The sequence below is a fragment of the Mustela lutreola genome, chromosome 5, assembly GCF_030435805.1.
Source record: "Mustela lutreola isolate mMusLut2 chromosome 5, mMusLut2.pri, whole genome shotgun sequence".
Classification (NCBI taxonomy): domain Eukaryota; kingdom Metazoa; phylum Chordata; class Mammalia; order Carnivora; family Mustelidae; genus Mustela; species Mustela lutreola.
Genome location: NC_081294.1, coordinates 33,942,661 through 33,970,026, shown reverse-complemented (window position 1 = coordinate 33,970,026; position 27,366 = coordinate 33,942,661). Strand labels below are relative to the sequence as shown.

The 27,366-nt window shown below is 39.9% G+C and overlaps 1 protein-coding gene across 4 annotated transcripts in view; it reads right to left on the bottom strand.

Annotated features, from left to right (window-relative positions):
- Positions 1–6,309, bottom strand: part of CCDC152 (coiled-coil domain containing 152) — a 31,822-nt gene extending 25,513 nt beyond the window's left edge. The window contains exons 1-4 of one of the 4 annotated variants that reach the window (XM_059173902.1): positions 5,970–6,169; positions 5,459–5,619; positions 4,042–4,135; positions 2,165–2,270 (exon numbers count right to left, since the gene is read on the bottom strand). In XM_059173902.1, the coding sequence (XP_059029885.1) occupies positions 2,165–2,270; positions 4,042–4,135; positions 5,459–5,589 (331 nt within the window). In that variant the 5' untranslated portion in view covers positions 5,590–5,619; positions 5,970–6,169. Of the gene's footprint in view, positions 1–2,164; positions 2,271–4,041; positions 4,136–5,458; positions 5,827–5,969; positions 6,170–6,196 lie in introns of those variants that run through there. The other 3 variants (XM_059173905.1, XM_059173904.1, XM_059173903.1) reach the window with 3 other exon arrangements.
- Between the last annotated feature and the right edge of the window lie 21,057 nt (positions 6,310–27,366).

Below are 27,366 nucleotides of genomic sequence, written 5' to 3'. Positions count from 1 at the left end.
GAATACTGTCCTATTCTTAAAAATTAGCATTCAGGGGCGCCTGGTGGCTCAGTGGGTTAGGCCTCTGCTTTCGGCTCGGGTCGTGATCTCAGGATCCTGGGATCAAGCCCCGAATGGGGCTCTCTGCTCAGCGGGCAGCCTGCTTCCTCTCTTTCTCTCTCTGCCTGCCTCTCTGCCTACTTGTGATCTCTCTCTGTCAAATAAATAAATAAAATCTTTTTTAAAAATTAGCATTCAGAATATTAAGCTAGTTCTTAATTATACTATTGTATAATTTAGTAAACACATGTTTATTTTGAGCTCAAATTTAGGCTTTGCCATTAACTAGCAATTTGAACATTACCTATTTCACAAAGCACTTGGAAATGTTGAATACAATTATGTATGAAAAGGTTTTTTTGGCACTTGGCTCTCAATACTAATTATCATCTTGAACTGGCGGAAATTCTTTATCTGGTATCAAATGCAGAAAATACAATATGATGGTCTCATTCTTTATTGTTGAAATCTAATCATATATGTAGTTTTTTCTCTCTAAGTGAACTAGTACACACTTGGCTCTGTAAGCTGTTATTCCCACTATTTCTTTTACTTCTGTGTATTATCCAGTGTAAAGGCCATCAGATTGAGAATAAGTAGAACTGGATTTTTAAAAGGTATTTAATTATTTTTTTCAAATAATAAATACACATGAAACACAGTAATATAGTGAAAAATGATTCTCTCTCCAATCTCTGGCCCCAGGCTAATCAGCCTCCCTTCCCCCAAAGCAAGCACTGTTACCAGGGTGCTGCTGCTTACCTTTCCAGAGATACACAGTTGTGTAAGGCAGAGGATGTTTTGTGTGTACAAAGATATTTTCATAAAAATGATAGCATGCTGTGGTGAACATTGTTATTTTCATTTACTGTATCTTGGAGATTATTCTATATCATATGGAGCTACTTTATTCTTATCAGCTGCTTAGTATTTCAAATAAATGTGCCATAATTTATTTAATCAGATGACTGTCACATTTGGAGAGGCCTTCTCTGCTCTAAAAAACAAATACAAAAGCCCCACAAAAACCCATATTCTCTTCTATTTTTTTTCCCCCTGTGGTTTCATTTTTTCCCCCCACTTTTTTTTAGTATGGTTTTCTACTAAATATATATCCTGAAAAATCAGGAAGGTATTATAGAGAATTGCCAAATATCCTATGCCCAGTTTCTCCTATAAACATCTGACAGTAGTATGGTATGTTTTTTAATAATTAATGAACCAATGTTGATATACTAAGTAAAATATATGTTTTATTCAGGCTTTCTTAGTTTTTACCTTAGTTCTTTTTCTATTCTGGAATCCCATTCATGGTACCACAGGACATAAATTCATCATGTCTGTTTGGGTCCTCTTGGGTGTGATAGTTTCTCAGAGTTTTCTTGTTTTTGGTAACCTTTGCAATTTTGAACTGCGCAACCAGATTAAATTGAGGGAATTCAGACACTCTTGACTTCTCCAGATGCCCTGAACTGGTTGCACAGGGAAGCCAAGCACTACCAGGCCTTAGGGCTGCCGGTGCAGCTAAAACTTGTTTATCTGTGTGTAGTCCCAGACCACTGTGCCTCAAAGCAAGGTGACATTCTCAAAGAGCAGCACCTTGTCCTGCAGAGAACCCAGGCTCTCAGGCTCCTGGCAGGCCAGGAGGTGGGCAAAGAAGGAGATAGACCAAGAGCAGGGCCACGGCAGGGAGGGTAGCTGGCTGGAAGCTTAGAGGTACACGTGGCCTGGCTGTCCCAGAAGTAAAGGGAGAGCTTTGGACTAGAACAGCTCATTTTGGGCCCTAAAATTTTTGACCCATCTGAAGTTTCTTTTGGTGTAATTGTGAGGCAGGAATTCAACTGTTATTTTTATCCTTGGTTTTGAGCCTTGGATTTGCCATTTCTTAGTTTTGTGGCCTGAGATAGATTAACCTCTTTCATTCAGTGTTTCTCCATTACTGAGGTGGCTGGGGTAGTACCAATCCTATCCATCAGGGCTACAGTAAGGATAAAATGAAATGATAGCCCAGAAAGCTCTATGTGAATTTAAAATATTTTACAAATATATGGTACAATATTAATCACTGTTTTCCAAAAAATACTCTCATTAGAATTAGCCTTTCTTTAGGCAGCAAAGAACTAACCTTCTTTAATTGAGACCTCCTTTGTTTGCATTACTTTTAACAAATAGTTAGCTTTTTCCAACTGTATATCCAGTATATTATTCTTTCCACTGGTTTCTATCATTTTCTGTAGAAGAAATAACATATTATTACCAGAGCAATGCTGCTATTTTATTTTTATTTATTTATTTTTTTACCTAATGACATGAAGACTAATGAAAATACAAACCATTTAATACCTAAAAGTCTAATAATTAAGTCTGGCATATATTTTATGCAAGTCAACTTCCTAATTTATTTTTAATTTTAAAAGTAACATGGGAAAAAATTAAAACAGACTAACAATTATAAAGAGTTATGAAAATCAGTAGGACTTAACTTGAATCCCCTTATTTCCAATTATTTAATCCACAGTCCTCTGGTCAACAATTCCTTACATATATTTCCAAAATACTTTATGACTACAACTCTAGGAAAGGATCATATTATACTCTATTCTGCACCTGGGTGTTCCACTTCGAACAGTTATCTTGAAGATGATGTCATATAAGCACATAAAGGTCTACTTCATTCTTTTTAAGAGCTTCATTGAGTTTTGTTTATGAGTATACTGTAATTTGTTTATAGTAGCAAAAAAAAAGTGGAAACAACACAATGAATAAACATCTTTTTGGTATCTTTATGCATCATGTAATAGCTGCCATATACCCTTGGAACAGCTTCAAAAATCATCAATTCATTTTATCTATATCTCTACCCACTTTCCTATTCTCTCTGCTTCTCAGTTTATCTCAAAGCAACTCCCTGACATTAAGTTATTTCACCCATAAATCTCTCATCATCTACATGTATCTCTAAGAGATAAAATTCTTAATACAATCACAATACCACTCACATGAAATCGATATTTTTTATTTAAAATATTTAAGGATAGGATAGATATTTCTGAATAATCTCTAAAAACTTTGCATCAATTCCTTTGCCACCAACAATGCCTCTTATTTCTTTCTCTATTCTCTCTTATTTTGGAAAGAATCACTTGGTTAAGAAAATTCAAGTTTAGCATTTTAAAAAAGTTCCTAATGTTACCTCAAAATAACCATCATCATGATTATATATTTTATTATGGTCATACAACACTGTGCAGAGGAATAGAAGGAACAGAGAAGAATGATAAGAGAAAATAGAGGTAGATATTATTCCTCTTCCCACCTTTGCTTCACAAACTCACTCCACAAATCTTTCACTTATCTACCTACATCTTTTTTTTTTTTTTTTAAAGATTTCATTTATTTATTTGACAGACAGATCAGACAGAGTAGGCAGAGAGGCAAGTAGAGAGAGAGAGGAGGAAGCAGACTCCCTGATGAGCTGGGAGCCCCATGCGGGCTCCAACCCAGGACCCTGAGATCATGACCTGAGCCAAAGGCAGAGGCCCAACCCACTGAGTCCCCAGGCATCCCTCAGATGGATCCATTTTTAGGCAAAAGAGAAGGCAAAAGGACCAGATAGGACAAAGTTAAAAAAAAAAAAAAAAAAAAAAGAATGAGTTAGTCATAATGGCAATACATTGAGAATTGAGTCTATTTCAATTCTTACTAAAACATTTCTGGGTTTATGGACATTTTGAACATTTAAGTATATATTTCCCCTTTAACTGTAGCCAAAGAATATCAACTACTTCCTTGTCCCAGGAACATTTTGATGTATTAGTATAAATGATTCAAAATCAAATATATTTTAAATATGGATTTTAAAAATGAGAAAGAAGGGACTTAGCAGAATATATTTCCACTATCTTTTTTGGTACATTTTTCTTTTTTCCCCAACTCCTTCCACTGGCAAAATCTGTTTCACTTTTTCCTTTTACACTACAACTGTTTTATATCTTTACATACCTTTTCTATCTGTGAGAAGTCATCTATAAGTTTGTCAAGATTCACACTGCTAATCTTTTTCACACATTCTTCGCTGCTTTCACTCATGTCTAAACTAGTGAAGAGTAAATAAGATGAAAAATAAATGAAATAAACAAAAGCTAAAGCATTATAATAATGGTAATAACTCAAATACTGTATTTCACCCATGAAGTTTCTGTATTTCACCCATGGAACACCTACTTGAGCTCCACTGCACTCAGAAATTTTTTCTTATACTCATTATTAATAACAGTCAAATGCATTTAGTCTTCCCCATTCCTCTCCACTTGACTTTCCCAGTCAAGTTTTCTCTAAGTAAATCTAAAACTAGTGCAATGTTATGTGTATATGTAGAAGTTATGTGTTCCTATTACACAAAAAACTATGCCTCTGTTCAACTCATCTGGCCATCAGTATGACAGGACTTAAAATCTGATGTATTATTAAATCTGATGTGCGACTTTTAAATATAGATATTCTTATTTTAAGACATTTAAAATATTTAACTATCATGCCACAAATATTTTTCGCTGTATTTCCTGGTAATACCAAATTATGTATGCTCCTGTCCCCGAAATTCCTCTGGGTAGAACCAAACTGTTTAAGTGAAGAATGAGTTTTAATTCTATGGAACCAATCATAAGAAATTCGACAGAATTCCAGAGGTAAACTTATCCAGTCAGGATGAAGAAACGGAATTTTGCAAAACTGCCAACATTTACATGGGGGGGTGTCTAGAAGAATTAGGATTAATACAGTCTAAAAGTATGGGACACTGGTCTTTAGGCTTTTCACAAGCAAACTGGAAGGAGAAATTACAAATTTGAAATGTAGTCGTTATAGACGGAGGAAAGAACATGTGCCAGTGCTTGGTGTGTGAAAGTGGCAGCGGCAGCTAGTCCAAAGTAAAAGTTAAGTAAATTCCTAAAGTAATTCCTTACAGTAATTTTAGGGGCCATATTCTTCTTTAAAATGAGGTCCCTCAAAACAGGTGTTGCTCTAAAATTTGTTACATCGCAAAGAAATCCCATTTCCTTTCTCTTTTTGATATTATATGTCATTAACAACTATTAGTGGTTTTTAAGTGAGAGAATTTTAGCTATATATTTTCAATTTATTGAATTATTATCCTTCATCACATTTTCAAGTAAAACTACAAAATCCCTTCGGAAGCTACAACGTGGTCTTTAAAGCAGAGGAATAATTGTAATAGCATCCCATAATAAATCCAGCAAAAGTCTTTTTGGGGTAAAATTTAAAAATCACTATTTGATAAACTGTTATTCTTTAACCGAACTACAGGATAATTTGAAGTAATTAACGCAAAATTTTCCCTCCGAACTTTTTTTTTTTTTTCTTTTTGGTTCCTAACACTGTAAATAAAAAAGGTTTTTACTTCGGTTCTGTCTCAGATCCCAGCTCTTGAATTAAACTCATTTTAGTTTCAGCTTGATCATCTCCCAACTCCTCCGCTCTGATGAGACTCTTGGGAGTGTTTTTCTTTGTAAAACCATCGCCCATATTCATGCTTTTCCTCGTGGGGGTTTGTCACACGGGCTGAAAAGCCACCGGGTGCCTTTCGGGTGCAGGTCGAGGGGTCTTCAGAGCCTCCCTCCCTCCCGCCCCCTCCAATTTCCTCGACCTCTCTCTGCAGTGGATGCGGCCTTCTTGCCCCTGAAACGAGGGGACAAGCTGGTGATCCCGGGCCTGTCTCTTTGGTGAGAAGCAGAGACTGACTTGGGAGCTCCGCGGCCCGGCGTCGAACATCCCCTCCGGTGGGGGACAGCCCTACTTTCTGCCCCGCCCTCCACCTCACCCCCCTGCCGACTAGCGTGGGGCCTCCCGGTCCCCCTTCCCCCACGGGGCTCTGAGGGGCCTGTGCTCCGCCCCGAGGACAGGCTCCGAACCTCCTCTTCTCCCCGCCCCGCTGCCCTCCAGGAATTCGTTCAGTCGCAGCCCCGGGGCGCCGCTCCCTCCACCCGCGTCCCGGCGGCCAGAGGAGCCCAGCTCGACTGCGGGCTGTGCACCTCCGGGCCGCGGGGAGTCGCTGGGTCAAAGCGCTGCCAGGGGCTGGGAGACTGTGAGGGGCTGAAGAAAAGAATTTCCAAGGGCAACGTGGGAATTTCGAACCCACCGACAAAAAGCCTGGAGCGTCCTGGCGTCGGCTCCCAGGTCCCCCCGGCTTCCCACGCCGGCTCCGCCTCCTCCTCCTCCTCCGCGTGCAGGTCCGCCCCCCACGGCGGTCCCCTCCCCGGAAGTCCGTTCCCGCAGCAACGGGCCCGCCCTCCTCCTGCCCCCACCTGCGCCTCCACCCGCGTTCCACCTCCTCCCCTCCCTTACCTCCTTGGCCCTGGTCGCCCTCAAGCATCTGGCGCGTGCCGCTAAGATGTTTCCTCTAGTTTCTAGGACAGGACTCGACACCCAGTGGCTGCCAGATCCATAATTATTTCGCCATCAAAGAATAAATCACATTGGCTCTAAGTTGATCAGTGAGTCAGCGCTGTTGAATCAATAAATAAACGATATTTATCGAGAAAACTTACGAAATAGGCTTATGAGGTATCAGAGGCTGTGCTAGGTGATGGAGATGCGGTCCAGGGTTGGCGATGGATCTTGCTCTCCCACCTGCAAAGCTTTATCTTGGTAACTTAAAGGTTAGGGGCATAGACTCTGTGTGGATTCCAGCCCCAAACTCTTGTTTATCAGCCGGGTGATCCTGGGCCAGTTTTTAAGTATACCTGCCTCCAATCCGTAAAATAGACATTAAATAATAATGCCTACCTCCTGGGGCTGTTGCAGCAATTAAAGGAAAGGATGCATTTTAAAAGAGCTTAATGCAGTTCTTGGCATAAACTAAGTATGCAAAATTAATTAGTATAATCTAAAAATTTTGGTCAAAAGCAGTTTGAAATGGTATCCACTGCCAACTTTGCCCCCTCCCCCCCTTTTTAAGATTTTATTTATTTATCTGACAAAGAGCGAGTGAGCACAGGCTGGGGGAGTGGCAGAGGGAAAAGCAGGCTCCCCACTGAGCCGGGAGCCCAATGTGGGGGCTCCATCCCAGGATTGTGAGATCATGACCTAAGCTGAAGGCAGATGCTTAACCAACTGGGCCACCCACTTTTTTTTTTTTTTTTTTTTAGTAGAAAATGACAGATAGGTTTTCACTAAGTTCATTTTCTATGAAAGCCAAAATTTGGCAAGCATGTAGACTATAATAGAATAATCCATACTTCGTTATCTGAAAAGCAGTATAGCATGGTGGCAAGAGAACTAGGTCAAAGGAGGAAATGGGAGATGGAGTCCTCTCTCTGTAGTTAGTAATCTGGGAAGGTTGATTCATTTTAGCAGTCGCCTTCTTCCCTTTAATTTTAAAATAAGAGCAGTGGACTAAATAACAAAGCTAAAATTTTAGGATTTAAAACTGTTAATGATAAAACATTGCTCATCAAAATGTTTTTTAAAATGTCATTTTCTCGTGTTTTTTAACGCATTAATTGCACATAAAATATTTATATGTATGTTATCTATTCATATATACGTTTATATATATATATATATGTTAATTTTTTTTAACTTCTGACTACTCAGTAAGCTTTCCTTGATATTAGCAACACAGAGATATTAAAAGTGGCCTTTTCAATTGTTGGTTCTATCCAATTAGAAGATTTAAATGTTCCATGTAACCCATATCATAATGCTTTTTGAAACAAGCCCACTTTAAGGCCCATCTAAAATGCTACCTTTTCCATAAGGCATTCACTGATCATAGCAGCTGTGACCTACCTTTCCTTGCTCTGTGTTCCTATTACACTTTGGACCATGCTGGCCTTATTGTGGCTTTTATTAGGATCGTCTGAATTGCTATCTTTCCTGCTGTTTGGTCAGCTCCTTGGGGGAAGAAACTTTATTTTACATATATATGTATATATATTTCTCCATAGTGTCTAGCATAGTCATAGTAAGTAAAAATGAACACACTAGAAGTCAGTAAAATTTAACTTGATTTTTCTAGTTTGAAATGAGTTTATAGATACTAGTTTATAGATACTAGCTTTTTCCTACAGTCTACTGAGTCCAAAATAGGTCTGTCAATGAGAAACTATATGAGCTTCCCCTGATTTCATTTTTAAAAAGGGAATGCCTTTCACAGTTGTATTCACAGTTTTATTCATCAAGTATCATCCAACTGAGAAACAGAAAGGATTCTTTGAGTATTTGCTCAGAAACTGACTGGAAAACCTAAGAGGAATAAATTACATTATTGTGCCATACTAACAAAGGGAAAATAAAGAAAGCAATGTTTGAATCCATTTAAAAAAAAAAAAAAAGCCTTGATTTAGAAAATAAACATGAACATGAACCTACCCAATTGTAAAAAAACAAAATAAAACAAAACCTGAGGCTACTTACTAATTCATATGAGGTTCTTAAGATGAGTGACACATTGACTTTTTTTGTTGTTACAAACAGCTTTATTATTTTATTCAAAAATATTTGTTAAGTACTCGCTAGGTACCAGCTATGGAGGGTTTAGGCACTATGGAGAGAAAGACAAATAAGATACTCTAATTTGGACCTTAGGGCTCTTAGGATAGCCTTCTTAAGACCATGAACACTTATCCATCTAGTTAGTCAAGAAATACTTTTGGTACCAAACCTGCACTGGCATCTGGGAGAAAAGGAATAAACAAATCAAGTATGGTCCCTGACCCCGGAGGGCTTACAGTTTTGAGAGAAAAATAGATAATAATAAAAAAACTGTAATAAGAGCAAAGAAAGAAACACAAATCCAGGATACTGACTTAAAAAGTGCATGGGAACTGCTTTAGATATGGTGGTCAAGGGGAAGTCTTGAGCAGATGAGATGAAAATGAGATATGTAGGGTACGTCAAAAAGTTAGCTGTGGACAACAGACCAATGCCAGGGTTGCCTTTCTCACCTTCTTGCTCTCTTGACACACTGCTCCCTGCTCTCATTTCTTTTCTTTTCTTTTTTTCTTTTTTTTTTTTTTTTTAAGATTTTATTTGTTTATTTGACAAGCAGAGATCACAAGTAGGCAGAGAGGCAGGCAGAGAGAGAGGAAGGGAAGCAGGCTCCCCGCTGAGCAGAGAGCCCGATGTGGGGCTCGATCCCAGGACCCTGAGGTCATGACCTGAGCTAAAGGCAGTGGCTTTAACCCACTGAGGCACCCAGGTGCCCCTCTGCTCTCATTTCTTTACCAGATTCCTATTTCTGAACCATATTGTCTCAGCTTCAACTGGCTGTGGTGGGGGGTTGGTGGGGGCTGCCTGGCTGCAGCCCCCTCCTAGTCATTAGGTGAAAGCCGTCCCTTGCACCAGCTCTAGGACCCTGTGGAACTATGTTATTTGGACTCATTCTCTTCCATCTCTATATGGAGAGAGGAATTGGGACATGATTGCAGGTTAAAGTCTAAACCATCTAGAGTTATTTTTTGTTTGTTTTTTTCCTCACTAAAGATGATCTGCCTTGATAGAAGGAAGTCATTTTTTCCATTTCTTTCCCCCGGTCTTTAGCCATCTCCCTCCCGGAGTTGTGCTTCTGGTTTACACAGTTGATGTTTTCAGACTGTTTGGAAAGGTTCTCTCTCTCTCTTGCTATCTTTTGTTTTGTTTGTTTGTAAGTAGTAGATTCCCTCTTCCACTAATTCTCTGCAAAATTTTATTTAATATTCTTGATGCAGTTCAGGCGGAGTTTGACATTTTTAGCCTGGGCTTTTGGTGAATTTCACTTTCAAATTGAGAAAGTGAAAAGCCACTTCTTTGCTTGTAAGTTCTCTGCCCCATGTCCTTGTCCTCAGCCCTCCTAGCCTGACCCCAAATTTGCAGTTACTCTCTTAACCTGATCCCATCTCTGTAGGGACCATCTTTTAGGAGGTCTCAGATTCCACCCCAAGTAAATTATTAAAAGATTCCTTCAAATCACACATTTGTCTGGAATAGTTCTGGGTGGTTTTCTACATTTTGATACATTCCCTAATAGATTAGCACTCAAACACTGCCCCAGGTGGCTTTGTCTCAACTTGGCCATGCTAGAGTGGTCCAGGCAAACCCATCCTCCACCTTCAGCAATGTTCCTTGGAAATTTCATTGTCTTCATCCCTTCTCTGCCCACTTCTTAATGCTCATTTTCCCTGATCCATTTTTCTTATTCTTACTTTCCACTAATCTCTCTTAGTGGCATCTAGATCTCCCATGGCCACTATTTACAAGGCACTATCTACACGGGAATTGGTTCTTGTCTTCTTGATTTTTAGGGCACCATTGGTTTGTAACCATCTAGGGTGCTTCCCTGTTATAATCGGAAACCTGCTACCCCCTACTCCGAGGGACCCAGGGAGAGACCAAAGAAAGAGGTGAGCCATTCCAGCTTGGTTGGTGGCCGTTTGAATAAACAAAGGGAACTTACAAAGTATGTCTTCAGGGGCAGCGAGATGATGGACCACTGAATTCACCCGCTGAACCTTAACTAGTTTCAGTCATGTATACCATGCAGATGTTCTCAACACCACATCATTAGCTCAAGGCTGTGTCCTCAAGGTTATGCAGCCTCTAGAAGTGGGAAAGGCAAGTGGAACCCACTGCTCAAGGACAGCAGAGGGGGTGAAGAACCCCTGAATACCCAGTCCCAGCTCATGGGCCAGTCTGCAGTCACATCTTTTCCATGACCATCCCCAACAGGCACTTTGCATCTCATGATCAGGTTAAGAGAGGCTTTCAGCTTGATGGAGATTGAAGGGATGTAAATTCTAGTAATATGTATTATACATTCAAATACAAATCTCCTATTTTACCTTAAATTAGTTCGTGAATCTATTTTGCCCCTGAATTGAAGACTGGGAATTAAGCTCTATACATTTTCCTGTATCTAGAAATGTGGGAACAACTTTGATGAAGCTGTTTGCAGCCTTTATTGGAAAAACGGGCCTAGCCATCTTCTCTGAGATTGTGTTCAACCTTCACTAATGGAATTTACCTTTTCATAAAGAACTTGTTCTGCTCCATGGGAGAATATCTTCATGACGTAGGTTCCTTCTCAGGCTGCTCGTGGATGCCTGGAGCTCGTGGTCCAGCAGAGTCAGCAGGTGTTCACTTCACTGGGGAGCTTTTTCTACTACCCACCCCCTCCACCCTTTTTCATCACGAGGAACTATTTCTTTACTTCTTTCCATAGTTAGAAGGTATAGAGGGAAGTCTCAGGACTCTTCTGACTCAACAGTAACGTTTGTGGGTAGTGAGGGTGAAAAGAAGAGCCCTCAGTCACCTGCCTGTGTTATTCTCTCATCTTTTAAAGTTTGTGATCTAGGGTTACGGCTTTTCTCTTATCTGGGTCTTGTTGTTGTTGAACTTGGTCATTGGTTTCACCTAGGATTTGTTCGTCTTGCTGGGTGATGGGATGGTGGGATTCTGTGATTGGTTTCTTATCTCGCATCTTTACCAAGAAGCATCAATAGCGATTTAATTGTACATCGATTATATATACAGTTTGAAGAGACTTAAGGAAACAAATATGCTTGAGTATCATTTGCAACTCCTACGAAGCATTTTATCCACTGGTTTCATACACGTTGCCAAATTCTCAGATTTCTTAGTGTCACCATCTCCTCTGCTACATGACATGCGTTCCAAAGACTTCATGTCCTTTTCTTAATTGATATCGCTGCAAAAAAGGCAAAAAAGGCAATTTCCAGTTCCATTTAAGTCGATCTAGTAATCCCTACAGAGTTTATGTTTGAATTTTAAGGAGGGAATCTAAAGCCATAACCCCTCCCTTCAACACCATCAGCTGGTCTGGAGCCCACTGGGTGATTGCTGCTTGCAACCAGGTCTCCAACAGGAGCGGTCTTATTTGCCAAAGTATGTTCACTCTCTCAAAGACTTGTTCTATGACAAAACAACAAGGGGAAATAAAATAATGCTGAGAGCCAACACGACTAATTTCATCATCAGGAACCTGAACTACCACAGAAACCTAAGTTACCATGGCTTCACAGACTCAGCTGAAGGGTTAAGCACCTCATAGCTGTTGGGCTGAAGGCACTAACATTTCCAAATGTTAGTCTTTAGGGTCTTTAGGCCAAACACTCTAAACCAGCCCCCAACAATGAAGCTGATTCCATCACAGCTGTTACAGATTAAAAAATATTGCCCCAAACAGGGAGAAGAATGGGAAAATAAGCACACAGGAAAGAAATGGAGATAATTCAATGCCACCTGGATCCCCTTGCTTACTGAAGGAATGGAGACAAATCAGCTGCCTAGGGTTAGCAAGTGGTAAAATGAAACGGACTCTGCCAGAATATCTTCCAACCAATTTCAGAGGGAAATGGGGTTGAAAGGTTTTCTGACTGGACCTGGATTTAAAAAAAAAAAAAAAGTTGAAGAAAATTCACCACATCTTTCCATAGGAAAGGCTAAATGTAGCTGAAAATGCCAGGCTTTAAATCTTTTGACCACAACAGGCTACATAATTTGTGGCGCCTTGTGCAAAAGGAAAATGTGGGCCCCTGTTTTTTTTTAAAAAAAAAAAAAGGAAGAAGAATTTCGGAACAGAATAGCAGAGCCTTAAACCAGGAATAGGCCCTTCTCTACATGGGGCTCAGCCCTGTGCTACGGCACAGGGCACATACCCATGAAGCTGGTCCTGCCTCCGACTCCTGCATTGTCATCCCACAGCTTTGTACTTTTTTTCTAACTCCCCTGTTTGTTTTGCTTGGAGGCTTAAGAATTAGTCTGTGCTGTGAGGATGCTTGAGATGCCAAGAAGGAGGGGATACAGCGCCCCCTGTAGACTCCTTTGGAGCATTGCATAACCTCCTGAGAGGAATGTGGGCATTGGGTTCCCTCTGGAGCTTTATCACCAACAGTCACTTTTTTATAGCCATGAACCAGTGCAAACAATTCTTTAAAATGAGCTCAGAAACTATTGTGTCAGCGAGCTATTCAGAATGATACAGGTGAATCTGGTTATTCCAAAAATTTCTTTGTTACGATCAGAGGAGGGAACCTTGCTCTTTCTGTTGGTCAGATTTGATGGCATTACGCCCATAGAGGATACAAGGGAAGGTGAGACCACTAAGTCATTTCATGAAAAACAGCCTACACAGACTATCAAAATCTTCAGGCTAGAGTTAAAGCTCAGCGTCTTGATTAAGGATTGTCTAGGTCGAGACAGGAGTTAGAAGTGCCTAGCGGGAAACTTTACCGCAGGCTGGGGCCACAGGACCCCTTTGTGATGGGCCCCCAAGCTAAGGAGGATAAACTTTACCTTGATGGCAGGGGGAGGTCAGCAACATGTTACAACTAAAGGATTGGCATGACCCCATTTATATTTTAGAAAGATAGTGAGACCACAGGTTATGGAAGAGAAGTTTGGGAAATCAGACAACAAAAACCTGAACGTTTAAAAGAGAAAATTCAAAATTCAAGGAGTATGGAGAGGTTAAATCTTGGTAAAGGAATGGGTGTTTGGAGTTCAGAGAGTGGATATTTAGGGCTTAGATATGGTGTAACTTTAGGTCATCGTAAGTGCTGACTCCATTATTTGATATGGGGAGTGATGTAGTTTTTGAATGTAGGGGAGGTTTGATGGGGTGAGGTCTGGAACCCACGACCAAGAAAGAATTCTTGAGACCTCCGTGGTGCGAAATGGCGGTTTATTACCGCAGAGGGACAGGACCCATGGGCAGGAAGAGCTGCTGCACCAGTGTTGTGAGGGGTGGGGAGCTGGGGGAGGTAAGGACAAAGGGAGGTTTTCCAAAGAACTTTCATATGCTACAGAGGAACTACAGCTTCTGGGGGCCCAGCCACTGGTCAAGTTAGGGTAGTTTTCCCCGTAGGAAGGCATTAACGTGAAGACAGGTAGGAGCTTCCCGGAGCAATGGCTCTGCCTGCCTCCAGTATTTGTCAACAGGCTACAGGTTAGGAGGACCTTCAGTTTTATCTACATTTCCTTCTGGAAGCTAGGTTATTGATAAGAACGCTTTTCTCTTTGCAAATTATTAAGATGTTTGTAAACGGAGGGAGTCCTGTCCTGCAGGATAGTGATCGCTGTTAAATTAACCATTTGTTTTTCCTTCCCTTAGCTTTAGGCCAGCCAAAGGGGCAAGGGGATTGTCACAGATTCCCACCTGGGAGTTTGGTGGGGGAGGGGATTGGGGGGTATCAGCTTGTTTTGTCCCAGCTTGCCTTCTGCTCCCGGGGTCAGGGAGTACCAGAGAAAGAACACATCGGGAAAATTCCTGTCTGGGGGGTGGGGGGGGGTAGTGAAGGGAAGAGAGGAAGGGAGGGAGGTCTCCCTTCTGCGTAGAAAGGTAGTAACAAACCAAGAGATTTAGCTTTTTGACTTCCGCCCTTTGCAGCCACCTCTTTAGAGATTTAACCAGATAGTTTTTGAAATTATCAAGGAAAATTAAAGGTTGTCTAATAAACTCCATTTAAATAAGGCTCAATACTTAGAACAAAGCAGAGACAGAGTTCTACCCAAAAGTCTTGATAAAAGTTGCAGTAACACAAGGCATTGTACGATGCCCAGTACTCTTTGGCATATGCATTATTTTGAGCTGATTACTTTGGGAAACCACAGACACAAGGAGAAGCTCTGAAAACAGAGAAGTTGCCTTTTTGCATCAGAGGGGAGGAAGAGAGCTATTACCAGCAATAACTTCCTCTGAGAGACTTATCTAGTTGTCAAGGCAACCCTTGTTGAGCAAACATTTCCTCTTTCACCTTCCCATAAATTGCCTTCCCCCCACTTTGAAGCCCCAGGCCCTGTTAGGTATCTAAGCCTCAGTCATCTGGTTCCCTTTTTTTGAAGGGCTCCTGTCGGTATGAACATGACTTGGATTTTCTTGTTATTCTGTCTCACATCGGTTTAACTCTTAGACCCGACCACATAACCTTGAAAAGTAGAAGGAAAAAAATTTCCTCCTCAAAAATATTTACAGTCTAAAAATGGATTTTCTGACTCTAGCAAAGTTACCCTATTATGTAAAAGGAGATTTCAAAATGGAGCAAGCAAGCCTAGCTAAGAGAGTCTCCTTTAAAATGGAGTTGGAGGAGGCACGATGGTAAGGGAGGGGAAATTTATACTCCTGATTGGAGCAACCGTGAATTTTTGCCAGTTGCAAGTCCTCATATCAGCCTGGGCTTAACTCCTTCCTCACTGGGACACCTGAATCATTTGCATTCTTCACTTTGAAAGGAGCCAATGTGATTTGATAAGTTTCAGTCTTTCATTTGCATATTAACTCAGCCCAGCCCAGTTTATGTGCTTTCAATGCCTGTTTTGCATAAGGGACATGGTAAAGAGCAGTACTTTGGCCTTTATAATCCCACCTCCTCAGATAGCAACTCAGGTTTCTACCTTAATTGCCCAAATGAATGACTGTCTGCCCCACTGTGGAAAACAGTATGGAGGTTCCTCAAAAAGTTAAAAATAGAACTACCCCGTGATGCAGCAATTATACTATTAGGTATTATAACCCAAAGGATATAAAAATACAGATTCAAAGGGGTACATGTTTATAGCAGCATTAACAACAATAGCCAAACTGTGGAAAGAGACTGTGTCCATCAACTGATGAATGGATAAATAAGAGATGGTATATGTATACAATGGAATACTATGCAACCATCAAAAAGAATGAAACATTTGCCATTTGCAACAACGTGGGTGGAGCTAGAGTGTATGATGCTAAGTGAAATAAGTTAGTCAGAGAAAAACAAATATATGATTTCACTCATTTGTGGAATTTAGGAAACAAAACAAATGAACACAGGGGAAGCAGGTGGGGGAAGAGAGAGGGAACCGAACCATCAGAGGCTCTTAACTATAGAGAACAAACTGAAGGCTGATGGAGGGACATCAGTGGGGGATGAACTAGATGGGTGATGGACATTAAGGAGGGCACTTGTTATGATGAGCACTTGGTGTTTTATGGAAGTGATGAGCCACTAAATTCTACTCTGAACCCAATATTACACTGTATGTTAACTAACTAGAATTTAAATAAAAATTGAAAAAAATGCTTGTTTGCTTTATTTTTTTAGCAAATTCTTGTTCAACAATTAAAACAAATTCATTGTTTGTAATGAGTCATCTACGAGTCAATGAATTATATATAATTCATAGATTGATCTTATGACTGTGCAGAAGAGATGTTGTGAGATTTTGAGCCCAGTTTTCAGCAGGCTTTGTACCTTTCACTCTCATTTTGTTGTTGTTGTTGTTCATTACTCCCACATAAGCAAGACAGAACTACCCTGTTTTAGAGGCCCTGCGGAATAGCCTCTCAGGCTGACACCCTACCAAATGCCCAACAGGTGTGTCCATCTAGCCCAAGCCAAGCCATCACCTAACAATTGAAAAGTGAATGAGCTTAGCTGAGACAGGCAGAAAAACTGCCCAGCTGGGTCCAGCCCAAATGGGCAACCTACCAAGTTACCAGCTAATAAATGATTGTTGTGTTAAACCACTAAGTTTTGGAGTAGCAGCAGAGGCTGAGATATATTGCTCTTATTTGATACATGAGAGAGTGTAACATAGCTGCCATGGAAAGAAGTTTGGTTATTTTATTTTCATTTATTGCCATTTTCCAGAAATGATCCTTTGCAAACTGAATGAAAGGTAGCTTTCCTAACTAATGCAGACTGGGAGATAATTTAGGAGACGAAGGCATGAGATAATGAGAACCTGAATGAAGGTAGTGGAAGTGAGGATATTAATAAGAGGACAGATTAATGGGTATTTAAGGGACTTCCAAGTCACATTCCTGAGCAGGGCCATGGATGACATTTTCATTTTACAAATATCCCATCTATTGTGAATAATTATAGATTTGTGTGCCAATGATTATCCTGAGCAGTCCCAATAATTGAAATTGCTGGAAAAATCCTAAATTCTGAAATAATTTGTTTTTTTCCCCTTAAAGCACTGCTCATACGAATGAGGGCAATATTTCAAATAAGTTTGTGCATATAAAATCTCAAAGAAAGTTAAAATAATAGGAAGAACAAAATATGAAAACCTTGATTAAGAAAAAACCACAAACTATGGGGCGCCTGGGTGGCTCAGTGGGTTAAGGCCTCTGCCTTCAGCTCAGGTCGTGATCCTAGGGTCCTGGTATCCAGTCTGGCATCAGGCTCTCTGCTCGGGAGGGATCCTGCTTCCTCCTCCTCTCTCTCTGCCTCCCTCTCTGCCTACTTGTGATCTCAGTCTGTCAAATAAATACATAAAAATCTTAAAAAAAAAAAAAAAAGAGAGAGAAAACCACAAACTAGAACTTTCATGTTCACTTCCCTACATTTTGATTTTGGGGAGAAAGAGGTATATGGTAGGAATATATTTCAGTAGAAAATTTAAAATATGTTACATATTATTTTATGACCCTAAAATAATAAATCTTGATTATAGACAATGTAGGAAATTACATCAAAGTAAAAATAAGAAAATTTAAACACCCATATTCCTACTTGTCAGAGATAATCATTATTAATATTTTGATGTATATACCATAAGTCTTCCATATAATATAAACATCTATGTTATATATGTAAGTACTAGTGTATATGTTACATGTGTGCATTATATCAAATTCAGACTACAGTGACTATATTGCTTTATATCCTCCATTTTTCTCTTATTATGAGCATTTTATAGCCTTTAAAAATATGAATTTTAGCAGTGCCTGGGTGGCTCAGTTGGTTAGGTATCTGCCTTAGCTCAATTCATGATCTCAGCATCCTGGGATTGAATCCTGCATCAGCAGGGAGTCTGCTTCTCCCTCTGACCCTGCTCCCTCTTATGCTCGCTCTCTCAAGTAAATAAATAAATAAAATCTTAGAAAAAAGAATATGAATTTTAATAGTTGCATGGCATTCTATTTTATGGTGTATCTAAATATAACTAATGTTGGGTAATAAGGTTCTAATTTTTACAAAGTACATGTGATAGTTTTTTAGGCATATCATTCTTTGGATTGATTTTTCTGATTAGTCCTATAATTAAATTCCTAGATGTGCAAATACTGGGTAAAGTTTATGAATGTGGTTAAGGTTCAAGATACATATTGCCAAATATCTATCTAGAAAAGTTGTACCAATTTGGACGTGCACCATTAGCCACTAAGTATTGTCATTGATGACAATAATTTATAAGACTTTGAGGATATATGTGATTAGCAGACTATTTACATCTATAAACATAGAGCAACACAATTTGAGTTGAAATCCAGGGTAATGACCTTGAAGCTTTATGAGATATCAGAGAAGTGGACATTCTCCCATCCAAGTACTAACCAGGCCCGACCCTGCTTAGCTTCCGAGATCAGACGAGATCGGGCGCGTTCAGGGTGGTATAGCCGTAGACGAGAAGTGGACATTCTAAGATATTTAGTGACATTTGACAGAAAGTAGAATCAAGCATTCTGCAACTTGGGCATTCTAGTTAATCGTTCAAGTTAACTCCTTTGTCATGTCTTGTTTTTATAGCAAAACTGAAATCATCCAGAGACCAGCATTCAGTAACTATAAGCATCTTTAATTACTCTGAATGTAGGCAGAAAGAAGATAAGGAAAATGAAGTCTCTCTGGTGGTGAAAAAGGAACTTAGAGCAGCAAACAATCATGAAAACCTTCAAGAGCCAAAGGTAGTTTTTTTGACAATCACATGGCATTATTTCTTAAATAGAAGAAACCCTAGTGGTCTGGCTCTGTCTCTAAAGTTAAGATTTTCTGAACGAGATCCAGGGCTGCTGTAGAATTCACAGGAGACAGAGAGAGAGAGAGAGAGAGAGAGAGAGAAAGGAATAAATGTGAAGTAGAGGAAAGAGAAGTTGAAAACTTCTAGGTGATTCTGGCTCCAAGGATATAGAGAAGAAAAGAAGTTGGAATACAAATAATACAAATGTCTCGGCAATGGTGGTAGTGAGCAGTCAAACCACGGAGTGGGGAGGGAGGAGGGGGGAGGTGGGAAAAGATATAATGATAAATAGGTTTGCTCTTTAGAGAGAGGGGAAAGAGGAGAGGATAGGGCCCAAAAGACCCTGGAGAGAATTTTGGATTAAATAAAGAGATAGGAATTATTTGTAATTTTGGAGTCAGAATCACATTTTTAGGACTTTCACTTCTTTTCATTGGTTCATTTCTATCCTTTCTCAAAAAGAGCTGGTGTTTGCATTCCTAGGGAACCTATATCTGACCAGGATTCCTTGACATAACTTATTTTATTTTTTTTAACAGTTTTACTGAGATACAATTGACACAATAAGAATTGTATACATTTAATTTTTTTTTTCTTTTTTTGAGTGAGAGTAAAATCATGAGCATGGGGTGGGGAGGGGCAGACAGAGAAGGAGAGAGAATCTTAAGCAGGCTCCACACCCAGTGCAGAGCCCGACAGAGGGATTGATCTCAGGACCCTGAGATTGTGACCTGAGCAGAAATCAAGAGTCTGACACTTAACTGTCTGGATCATCCAGGTGCTCCCCAAAATTGTATACATTTAAGACATAGAAATTGATGTTTTGATATATGTATACATTGTGGAATGATAATCACAATCAAGCTAATTATCATACCTCTTATCTCTCCACAGTTACCGTTTTGTGTTGGAGGGGTGGGAGGGTAGAGATTTAATTCAGGATATATCCTCTTAGCAAATGACAAGTATACAATACAGTATTATTGACTATCATCACTATGTGGTACATTAGATCTCCAGAAATTATTCCTCTTGCCAAATTGAAACTTTGTACCCTTTGACCTGTGTCAACATATTTGCCCCTCTTCCCAACCCTTTAGCCTCTGTGCTTTTGTGAGTTTGACTATTTTAGATTGCATATACAAGTGAGATCATGCAATATTTCTCTTTCCATGACTTATTTTGCTTAGTGTAATTTCTTCTAGCTCCATCCACGTTGATACAAATGGCAGATTTTCTTTGTTTTTCTTAATAGTATTCCTGTGTGTGTGTGTGTGTCTCATATGTTCTTTAGCCATTCGTTCATCAATGAACACTTAGGTTGTTTTCATATCTTGGTTATTTTGGATAATGACACAATGGACGCAGGAGTGCCGATCTCTCCTTGTGATCCTGTTTTCAAGTCCTTTCAAATCCAGAAGTGAAATTGGTGGGTCATATGGCAGTTCTATTTTTAATATTTTGAGGAACCTCCATATTGTTTTCCATAGTGGCTGCACCAATTTACCTTCCCATCAACAAAGAACAAGGGTTTCTTTTCTCCACATCCTTGCAATACTTGTTATCATTTTCCTTTCAGATAACAGCCATCCTAGCAGGGGTGAGGTGGTATCTCCTTGTGGTTTTAATTTGCACTTCCCTGGTGATGAAAGATATTGAAACTTTTTCAAATGCCTGTTACTATTTAAATTTCTTCTTTTGAGAAGTATCTTTTTAGGATGTTTGCTCATGTTTGTTTGTTTGTTTTTTCCAAATGTATTAGACATACGTAAGGGGACTCCACATAGACATAAAATTCCTTCTTTGCCAATGTTTTAATTGGGTTATTTTTATTTTTGTTACTGAGTGGTATAAGTTCCTTATGTATTGAAAGTATTAATCCCTTCCTGGATTCATGGTTTGCAAATATTTATTCCCATTCCCATTTTTCATTTTGTTGATTTTTTCTTTGCCATGCAGAAGCTTTTAATTTGAATAGAATCCCACTAGTCTATTTTTACTTTTGTTGCCTGAGCTTTTGATGTCAGATCCAAAAAATTATTGCCAAGACCCATGTCAGGAAAGTTTTTTCTGATGTTTTCTTCTAGGAGTTTTTTAATAATTAAAATTGTTAATAAAACCCAGAATGAATATTCAAAATGGGCAATAAAACAGACAAACAACTGATGAGTTCAATGATGAAAAAATAGAAAGAAAACACAAAAATCAAACAAATGAGAAAGAATATATAACTGCAGCTGAATAAGTTTGATAAAATTCTTGACCAATTTAGAGATTTAGATAAAATACTGGAAAAACATAGACAATGGACATTGACTAAGAGTTCAACAGTATACAAGAAACTGAAAAATTTGTTAGCAATCTATTTCCATAAATGCATTGAATCAAGATCTATCAAAACTTTAAAGAAGCTCTTTGTTACTTAAATTATTCCAGAGAACAATGTCAAATTTCCCAATTTATTCTATCAGCGTTACTTTATTAACCAAGATATAGAATATTCTGGTTAGAAAGAAAAAGAATGAAGACCTATAAATTTAACATCAGGACAGAGACCAAATATTTCATACAGTGTTATCAAGCCTGTATTTAGACTGATGCTTTTTAATACACATAACTGTAATTCAATTAATACAGGTTGGTATCTTTCTTTGAAATTAATGACTCATTTAGAAATCACATATTTTTCTGTATACATTCACATTTGATTGTTATTAATAGGATAATCATATGAACAAGTCCAGACAGTTTAAATGAGTAAAGAACACAGAACTTTTAGTAAGAAGATTCTAACTAGTTGTGAGGCTCTAGGCAAGTCATTAAAGAACTGATAGAAGCATAATCTCTCTTTTACGTACCTCATAAGTAAGTAGAAAATAAACTTTCTGTGAAAACACTTGGCTAAAGTTAGTAAACAAATGCAATTAACGTCCATGTGTAAGTTGCTAATTTTGCCTTAATATTTGGTTGACATTTTACAAATTTAAAATTTTAGACTATAAACTACTGCATACTTGTAGGACTACAAAACTCAGTCATCCTATAAGATGAATGAAAATATCCAAGTTAGTAATTACAAGACATATATTAATCTAGGCCCTGATTTAATTACAGTAAGAATTTATAGTTACAAAAATACAGGTAAAATATCATAAAAACATTCCCATGTACTGTAGTTTCGGAGTTCTTACCCAGAGGCTGAATTACCTGGTAGGTGCCATTGCTTTGGGTAGATTTGGCAGCGTGTCCAAGAGGTATCAGTCAGTCCACAGGCCAGATCTTTTCATCCTCCTCATCTATGATTACATCTTCCCTCTCAGATATATGCTCTTCAAAGACGAGATGACAGCTAAAACACTCCAAATTTCCTCACATGTACCCACAATATCAACATGTTTATTTTCTGCTCAACATTTAGCCAAGAGTCACCCATTTTTTCCTCTGATTTTTATGGGTCACTCTGCTGATTTTCCAAGAGCTACGATTCCTTCTGAAATGCTCTTTTCTTGCCACACCACGTAGTGATGTAGAACACTTGGTAGGTGAAGAATTTGCTGTGGTAAATTCAACCACGTAAATTAAGACTATTCTTTTTTTTTTTTTTTTAAATTTAATTTATTTATTTGACAGAGAGAGACCACAAGTAGGCAGAGAAGCAGGCAGAGAGAGAGGAAGGGAAGCAGGTCCCCTGCTGAGCAGATAGTCCGACTCACTCGGGGCTCGATCCCAGGATCCTGGGATCATGACCTAAGCCAAAGGTAGAGGCTTTAACCCACTGAGTCACCCAGGCTCCCCAAATTAAGACTATTCTTAAGTAAAGAAGTTAACTTCTAGAAAGTTAATCAGAAAAAAGGAGAAAAAAACGTTTTATCATATGCTTCAGTCCACTAAAATGGAACAGATGTAAACAACAAAAACATGCTTGGATCAATGCCCTTTGGCTGCACCACCAGAGAAACCTGGCTGGATTCTGTTTTTTTCTAGACTGGTGGTCCGGTATCCAGAGCCCAAACTTGGCAAGTGGCTAGTTCCTCTTTTCATACATTGACCCTAGTCATCACTTGCTCTTTTCAAATTGCTCCTGTAAATCTCAAAAGGTCAATTCAGGATGTAAGTAAATGTAAAAGAAGCTGGGCATAGATGTTTGTTTAATACCAAAAGGCAATGAGGACAATAAAGAAAAATAATGAAAATCTAGAATGAAAGAAACTTCTTCCCTGAGGGAATATAATTCTAGTAGATAGTTTTGTTTGATGTCTACCCCACCCCCTTTCTCTGAAAATTTCAGCATCTCCGATTATGGTATGTGACCCCTTCCTCCAGAAAACAAAATAAAACAAAACACCAAACCTGACACATCAACAAACGAATGAACATGAAAATCGAACTCAAACTGGGCAAAGTCCATTCTCCTCCTGATGTTCAAAATGGAAATTCAAATGTCATCACTTATTCTTTTGATCATCTCTGGAAAAGAAGGGGAATCAGCCAAGGAGCTGTGTGGAGGCTGCCTTCTTACTTCCAATTGCACTGGGGAACAGAAAATCAAGTTCTCAGGGGAGTGGGGAGAGAAAGAGAAGAAGAAGAAGAAGAGAGAGAGAGAGAGAGAGAGAGGGAGAGAGAGAGAAACCAAACGTTGGAGTGAGTTTTCTTTCAGGATTTTGACACCTTTTCAATTTCTCATTTCAATTAATCATGAGACGCTTCACTCCTGTTCTTGGATTTTCTGAGCTACCACTGTGACTTGAAAGATAAATCTCCTTGGGGCGCCAGGTGGCTCAGTGGGTTAAAGCCTCTGCCTTCAACTTAGGTCATGATCCCAGGGTCCTGGGATAGAGCCCCGCATGGGGCTCTCTGCTCTGTGGGGAGCCTGCTTCCTCCTCTCTCTCTCTGCCTGCCTCTCTCTCTGTCAAATAAATAAATAAAAATCTTAAAAAATAAAAAAACAGAAAGAAAGATAAATCTTTTTTTTTCTTTAGCCAGCCTTTGGTTTCTGTTACTTGTAACTAAGAGTTTTAACTAAAACAAAGAGCCAGTGAGGAAAGATAAAAGGGAAGGAGGTAGAAGATACGGGAAGACATCAAATAATCATTCATGGTGTCAAGAAGCCGAGGAACAGTTTCAGCACAAAATGTGTGCTAGAAAAAGACTCTTGGCCACTTACCTGCTCCAGATTACTCTGTGTTGTTCCTTAGCCTGGAGGGTCTAAGCATATAAACAATTTGGAGGTCGGGGGCGGGGGGGGGTCTATGTCAAACTATCCCTTTCAAAGTATAAAAGTAGTTATTGCACCGTGAACTGGGAACACTAAAAAGCCTGGCAAGATTCTTTGGATTTTGGAGACCGTATGTACTGCTTTTGACTATGCTGCTCCGAAACATTTATTGAGTGGCATATATAGCTGCTGGATTTTAGGAGGCCCAGAGGAAGAAGAGGTGCTTCTGCAGCCCTGCCCCCACGGAGCTGTGACACAGCAGCTTCAACACTACTCAAAGTGTCTGTGGCAGATGGAGATGTCGTATGGACTTTCTGAAGAGTGCCAGCAGGAGAATCACAGTCCAGATCTCCAGGGGTTTTGGAGCAAACCATATTCGCTGTTGTCCTCTGTGTTTTGGGAAACGGTTCCTGGTTTGATACTAGATCCTGGCAGAGTCTGAATGCCTGACCACGGGCATCGAACGGCCATGGAACTAAGCCACCAGTCATGAACTATGTGTTAACTAGCTCATCATGCTTTCAGCATGCAGCAGCATCATCCCCGTCATCAAGGGGAAGGGGTCTGAATGTGGGTTTGAGTGGCCACTGAACGCACAAGGAATTTGCATGAACAGTTGGTTCAAACCCACAACGTCTCTTCCTGGTCTTCCAATCCCTCTGTGTATACTCTCATGGGCAATTCCTTTCTTTCTTCCTTTCTTCCTCCCTCCCTTCCTCCCTTCCATTTTATTTATTTATTTAGCAAGTGAACAGGGGGAGGGGCAGAGAGAGAATCTCCAGCAGATTCCATGCTGGGAGCAGAGGCCAGGCAAGGGCGGGTGGTGAGATTTACGATCCCGAGATCGTGACCTGAGTCAAAATCAAGAGTTGATCGCTTAACTCACTGAGCCATTCAGGCATCCCATCTCATGGCCAATTTCTTATAATCAGTTGACTAGGGAGAGAAAAATTCACATCTGGTACAAATGGTTTTATGTGATATGCTGGCACCGACTGCATTTATAGTCGTAATCAGGAGTGTCCTAGAAAGAGAATAGTGAAGAAAAATCCTTCCAGTAGGCAGAAATGTGAGCAGTACATATGACTGCCCCTCTTTTTCTTCAGTTTATACCAAAACCCTCCTCAGATACTCCAGGCAGACTATTTCCCAGATTATTTGTGCTTTCGTTAGGTTTGGTGTAGAATGCTCACACAGATTTCTCACAGTCCATTGGCTGTTTGACCGTCTACACTATGATCTTGAAGGCAGAAACTGTGTTGCACTTCTAGCCTACCCTTTTCATCTAGAAAATCACTGGTGTGCAGTAGGAACACAGAAACTCTTCCTAACACCTCTTTACGGTGTTACATCCTGGATGATTATCTGTGGAAGCTTATCCCTGGAGTCAGTGACACATAACGGAAGGATTGTGGTTTAATGAGAAGGCTGGCTTTGAAGATGGAGGGACAAGCCTGCCTCTGCCTCTCATCAGCATCGTGAACTTTTACACACTGAGGAAGCTCAAGGTCTTTACCTTTCAACTGTGAAGGAAGATGTATTGTCCACCCTTGGGGATGGAGAGAGGGGTATGAGACAAACCAACCTTTGTGGAAATAGGCAAGGATTTTCTAAAGAAGTGAGATGATCACACTTCAGTGGTTTGAAGGAGGTTGGATTCTCAAAATGGTAAACCTTGGGAAGGAAGGTGGGGAAGACAATGGCTTGGGGATGTTCGTGAGAGGAGCCCTATTGAGTAACATGAGAGTAACCTTGTTTACTTTCTTCATGTGTTCACATGCTCCATAAAATAAAATTTCCCTGGGAATGTTGTAATTCTCTCTAGTTAATCACACCCTTTACAATTTTTTTAGTGCTAAATTTTATTTAACCCAGTATATCCAAAATAGTTTCATTTCAACATGTAATCAAAATACAAATTTATTAATGAGATATTGTATGTTCTTTATGTTTTTGGTTTTTGTACTGTCTTAGAAATCCAGCATGTGTTTTATACTTACAAGACCCATGTGGCTAGTGGCTACTCAACTGAATGGCACACTGCTGGATTATCTGCCCAGGATATTTAACAAATGGGAAAAGCAATGTCCAGAGAGAGGCAATGACTGGCTGTCGGCCCCCAAAAGAGGGCCATCCCTGGACTCCTAGGAGAGGGGTTCCCCGTACATGTAGGCTTGAAGTGGCCTACACAGCCTCTTACCTTACTTACCAGCCCATGATTATCTTCTGAGTGATTGTCAGCTGGAAGCACTGAGTTCATGGGCAGGGAATGAACACTTGGGGTCTGCTTCTTCCCTTACACCCCCACATTTGGTGACTGAAAGGGAACCATGGATCACACCTTCCTTCACAGCCTACTTTGGAGGTGCTTTGGTAAATAAGGGAGCAGAGAGTATCAAGAAATTTGGGGACACCTGGGTGGCTCAGTGGGTTAAGCTTCTGCCTTCAGCTCAGGTCATGATCTCACAGTCCTGGGATGGAGTCCCACATCGGGCTCTCTACTCAGCGGGGAGCTTGTTTCCCACAACACCTCCCCTGCCTCTCTGCCTACTTGTGATTTCTGTCTGTCAAATAAATAAATAAAATCTTAAAAAAAAAAAAAAAAGAAAGAAAGAAAAAAGAAATTTGACCCACCCCAAGCCACTGCATCATTAGTTCAAGGAGTAGGTCTGTGGTCCAGTCCTGTTCATGGCCAGCGGCAAACTTGGAGCAAAGGGAGAGGCACAAGATGAAATTATCATAGTCCTATGGAAGACTCAGAAGCAGCCTTTGCCAATCTGTTTTCCCTAAAGAGTAAATCTAGATGCTTATCCCTGAGAGTATGGGAGAATGATGCTGTGTTATATAAAGATTAATAATACCGAGTGTGAATTATCTGCTTGGATTAGTAAGTACTCAGTAGTTGGCTGACTTTCGTCCCATCATGTACATCCAGTCTGGACACAATTATCATCAGGAAGGAGGTGAGCACTGAGTATAGAGCATAGGATCCGGAGCTAGAGTGCATGTGTATCCTGGCTCCAGTATTTCTTTTCTTTTCTTTTTTAAAGATTTATTTATTTATTTATTTCAGAGAGGGGAGGGGCAGCAAGAGAGACTCCAAAGAGGATTCCCCGCTGAGCTTGGAGCCAAACCTGGGGGTCCATCCCATAACCCTGAGATAATGACCTGAGCTGAAACCGAGAATGGGACGCTTAACCCACGGAGCCAGGCACACCTCTGATATTTCTTAATTTTGTGACTTTGGTCAAATTCATTAAACTATGTCTGCCTCACTTTCCACATCAGTAAACCTGGAATAATAGAATTTACATCGTTGGATGGTTGTAAGGAGTCATCTAAATTCACGTATGCTAAGTGCTTAGACC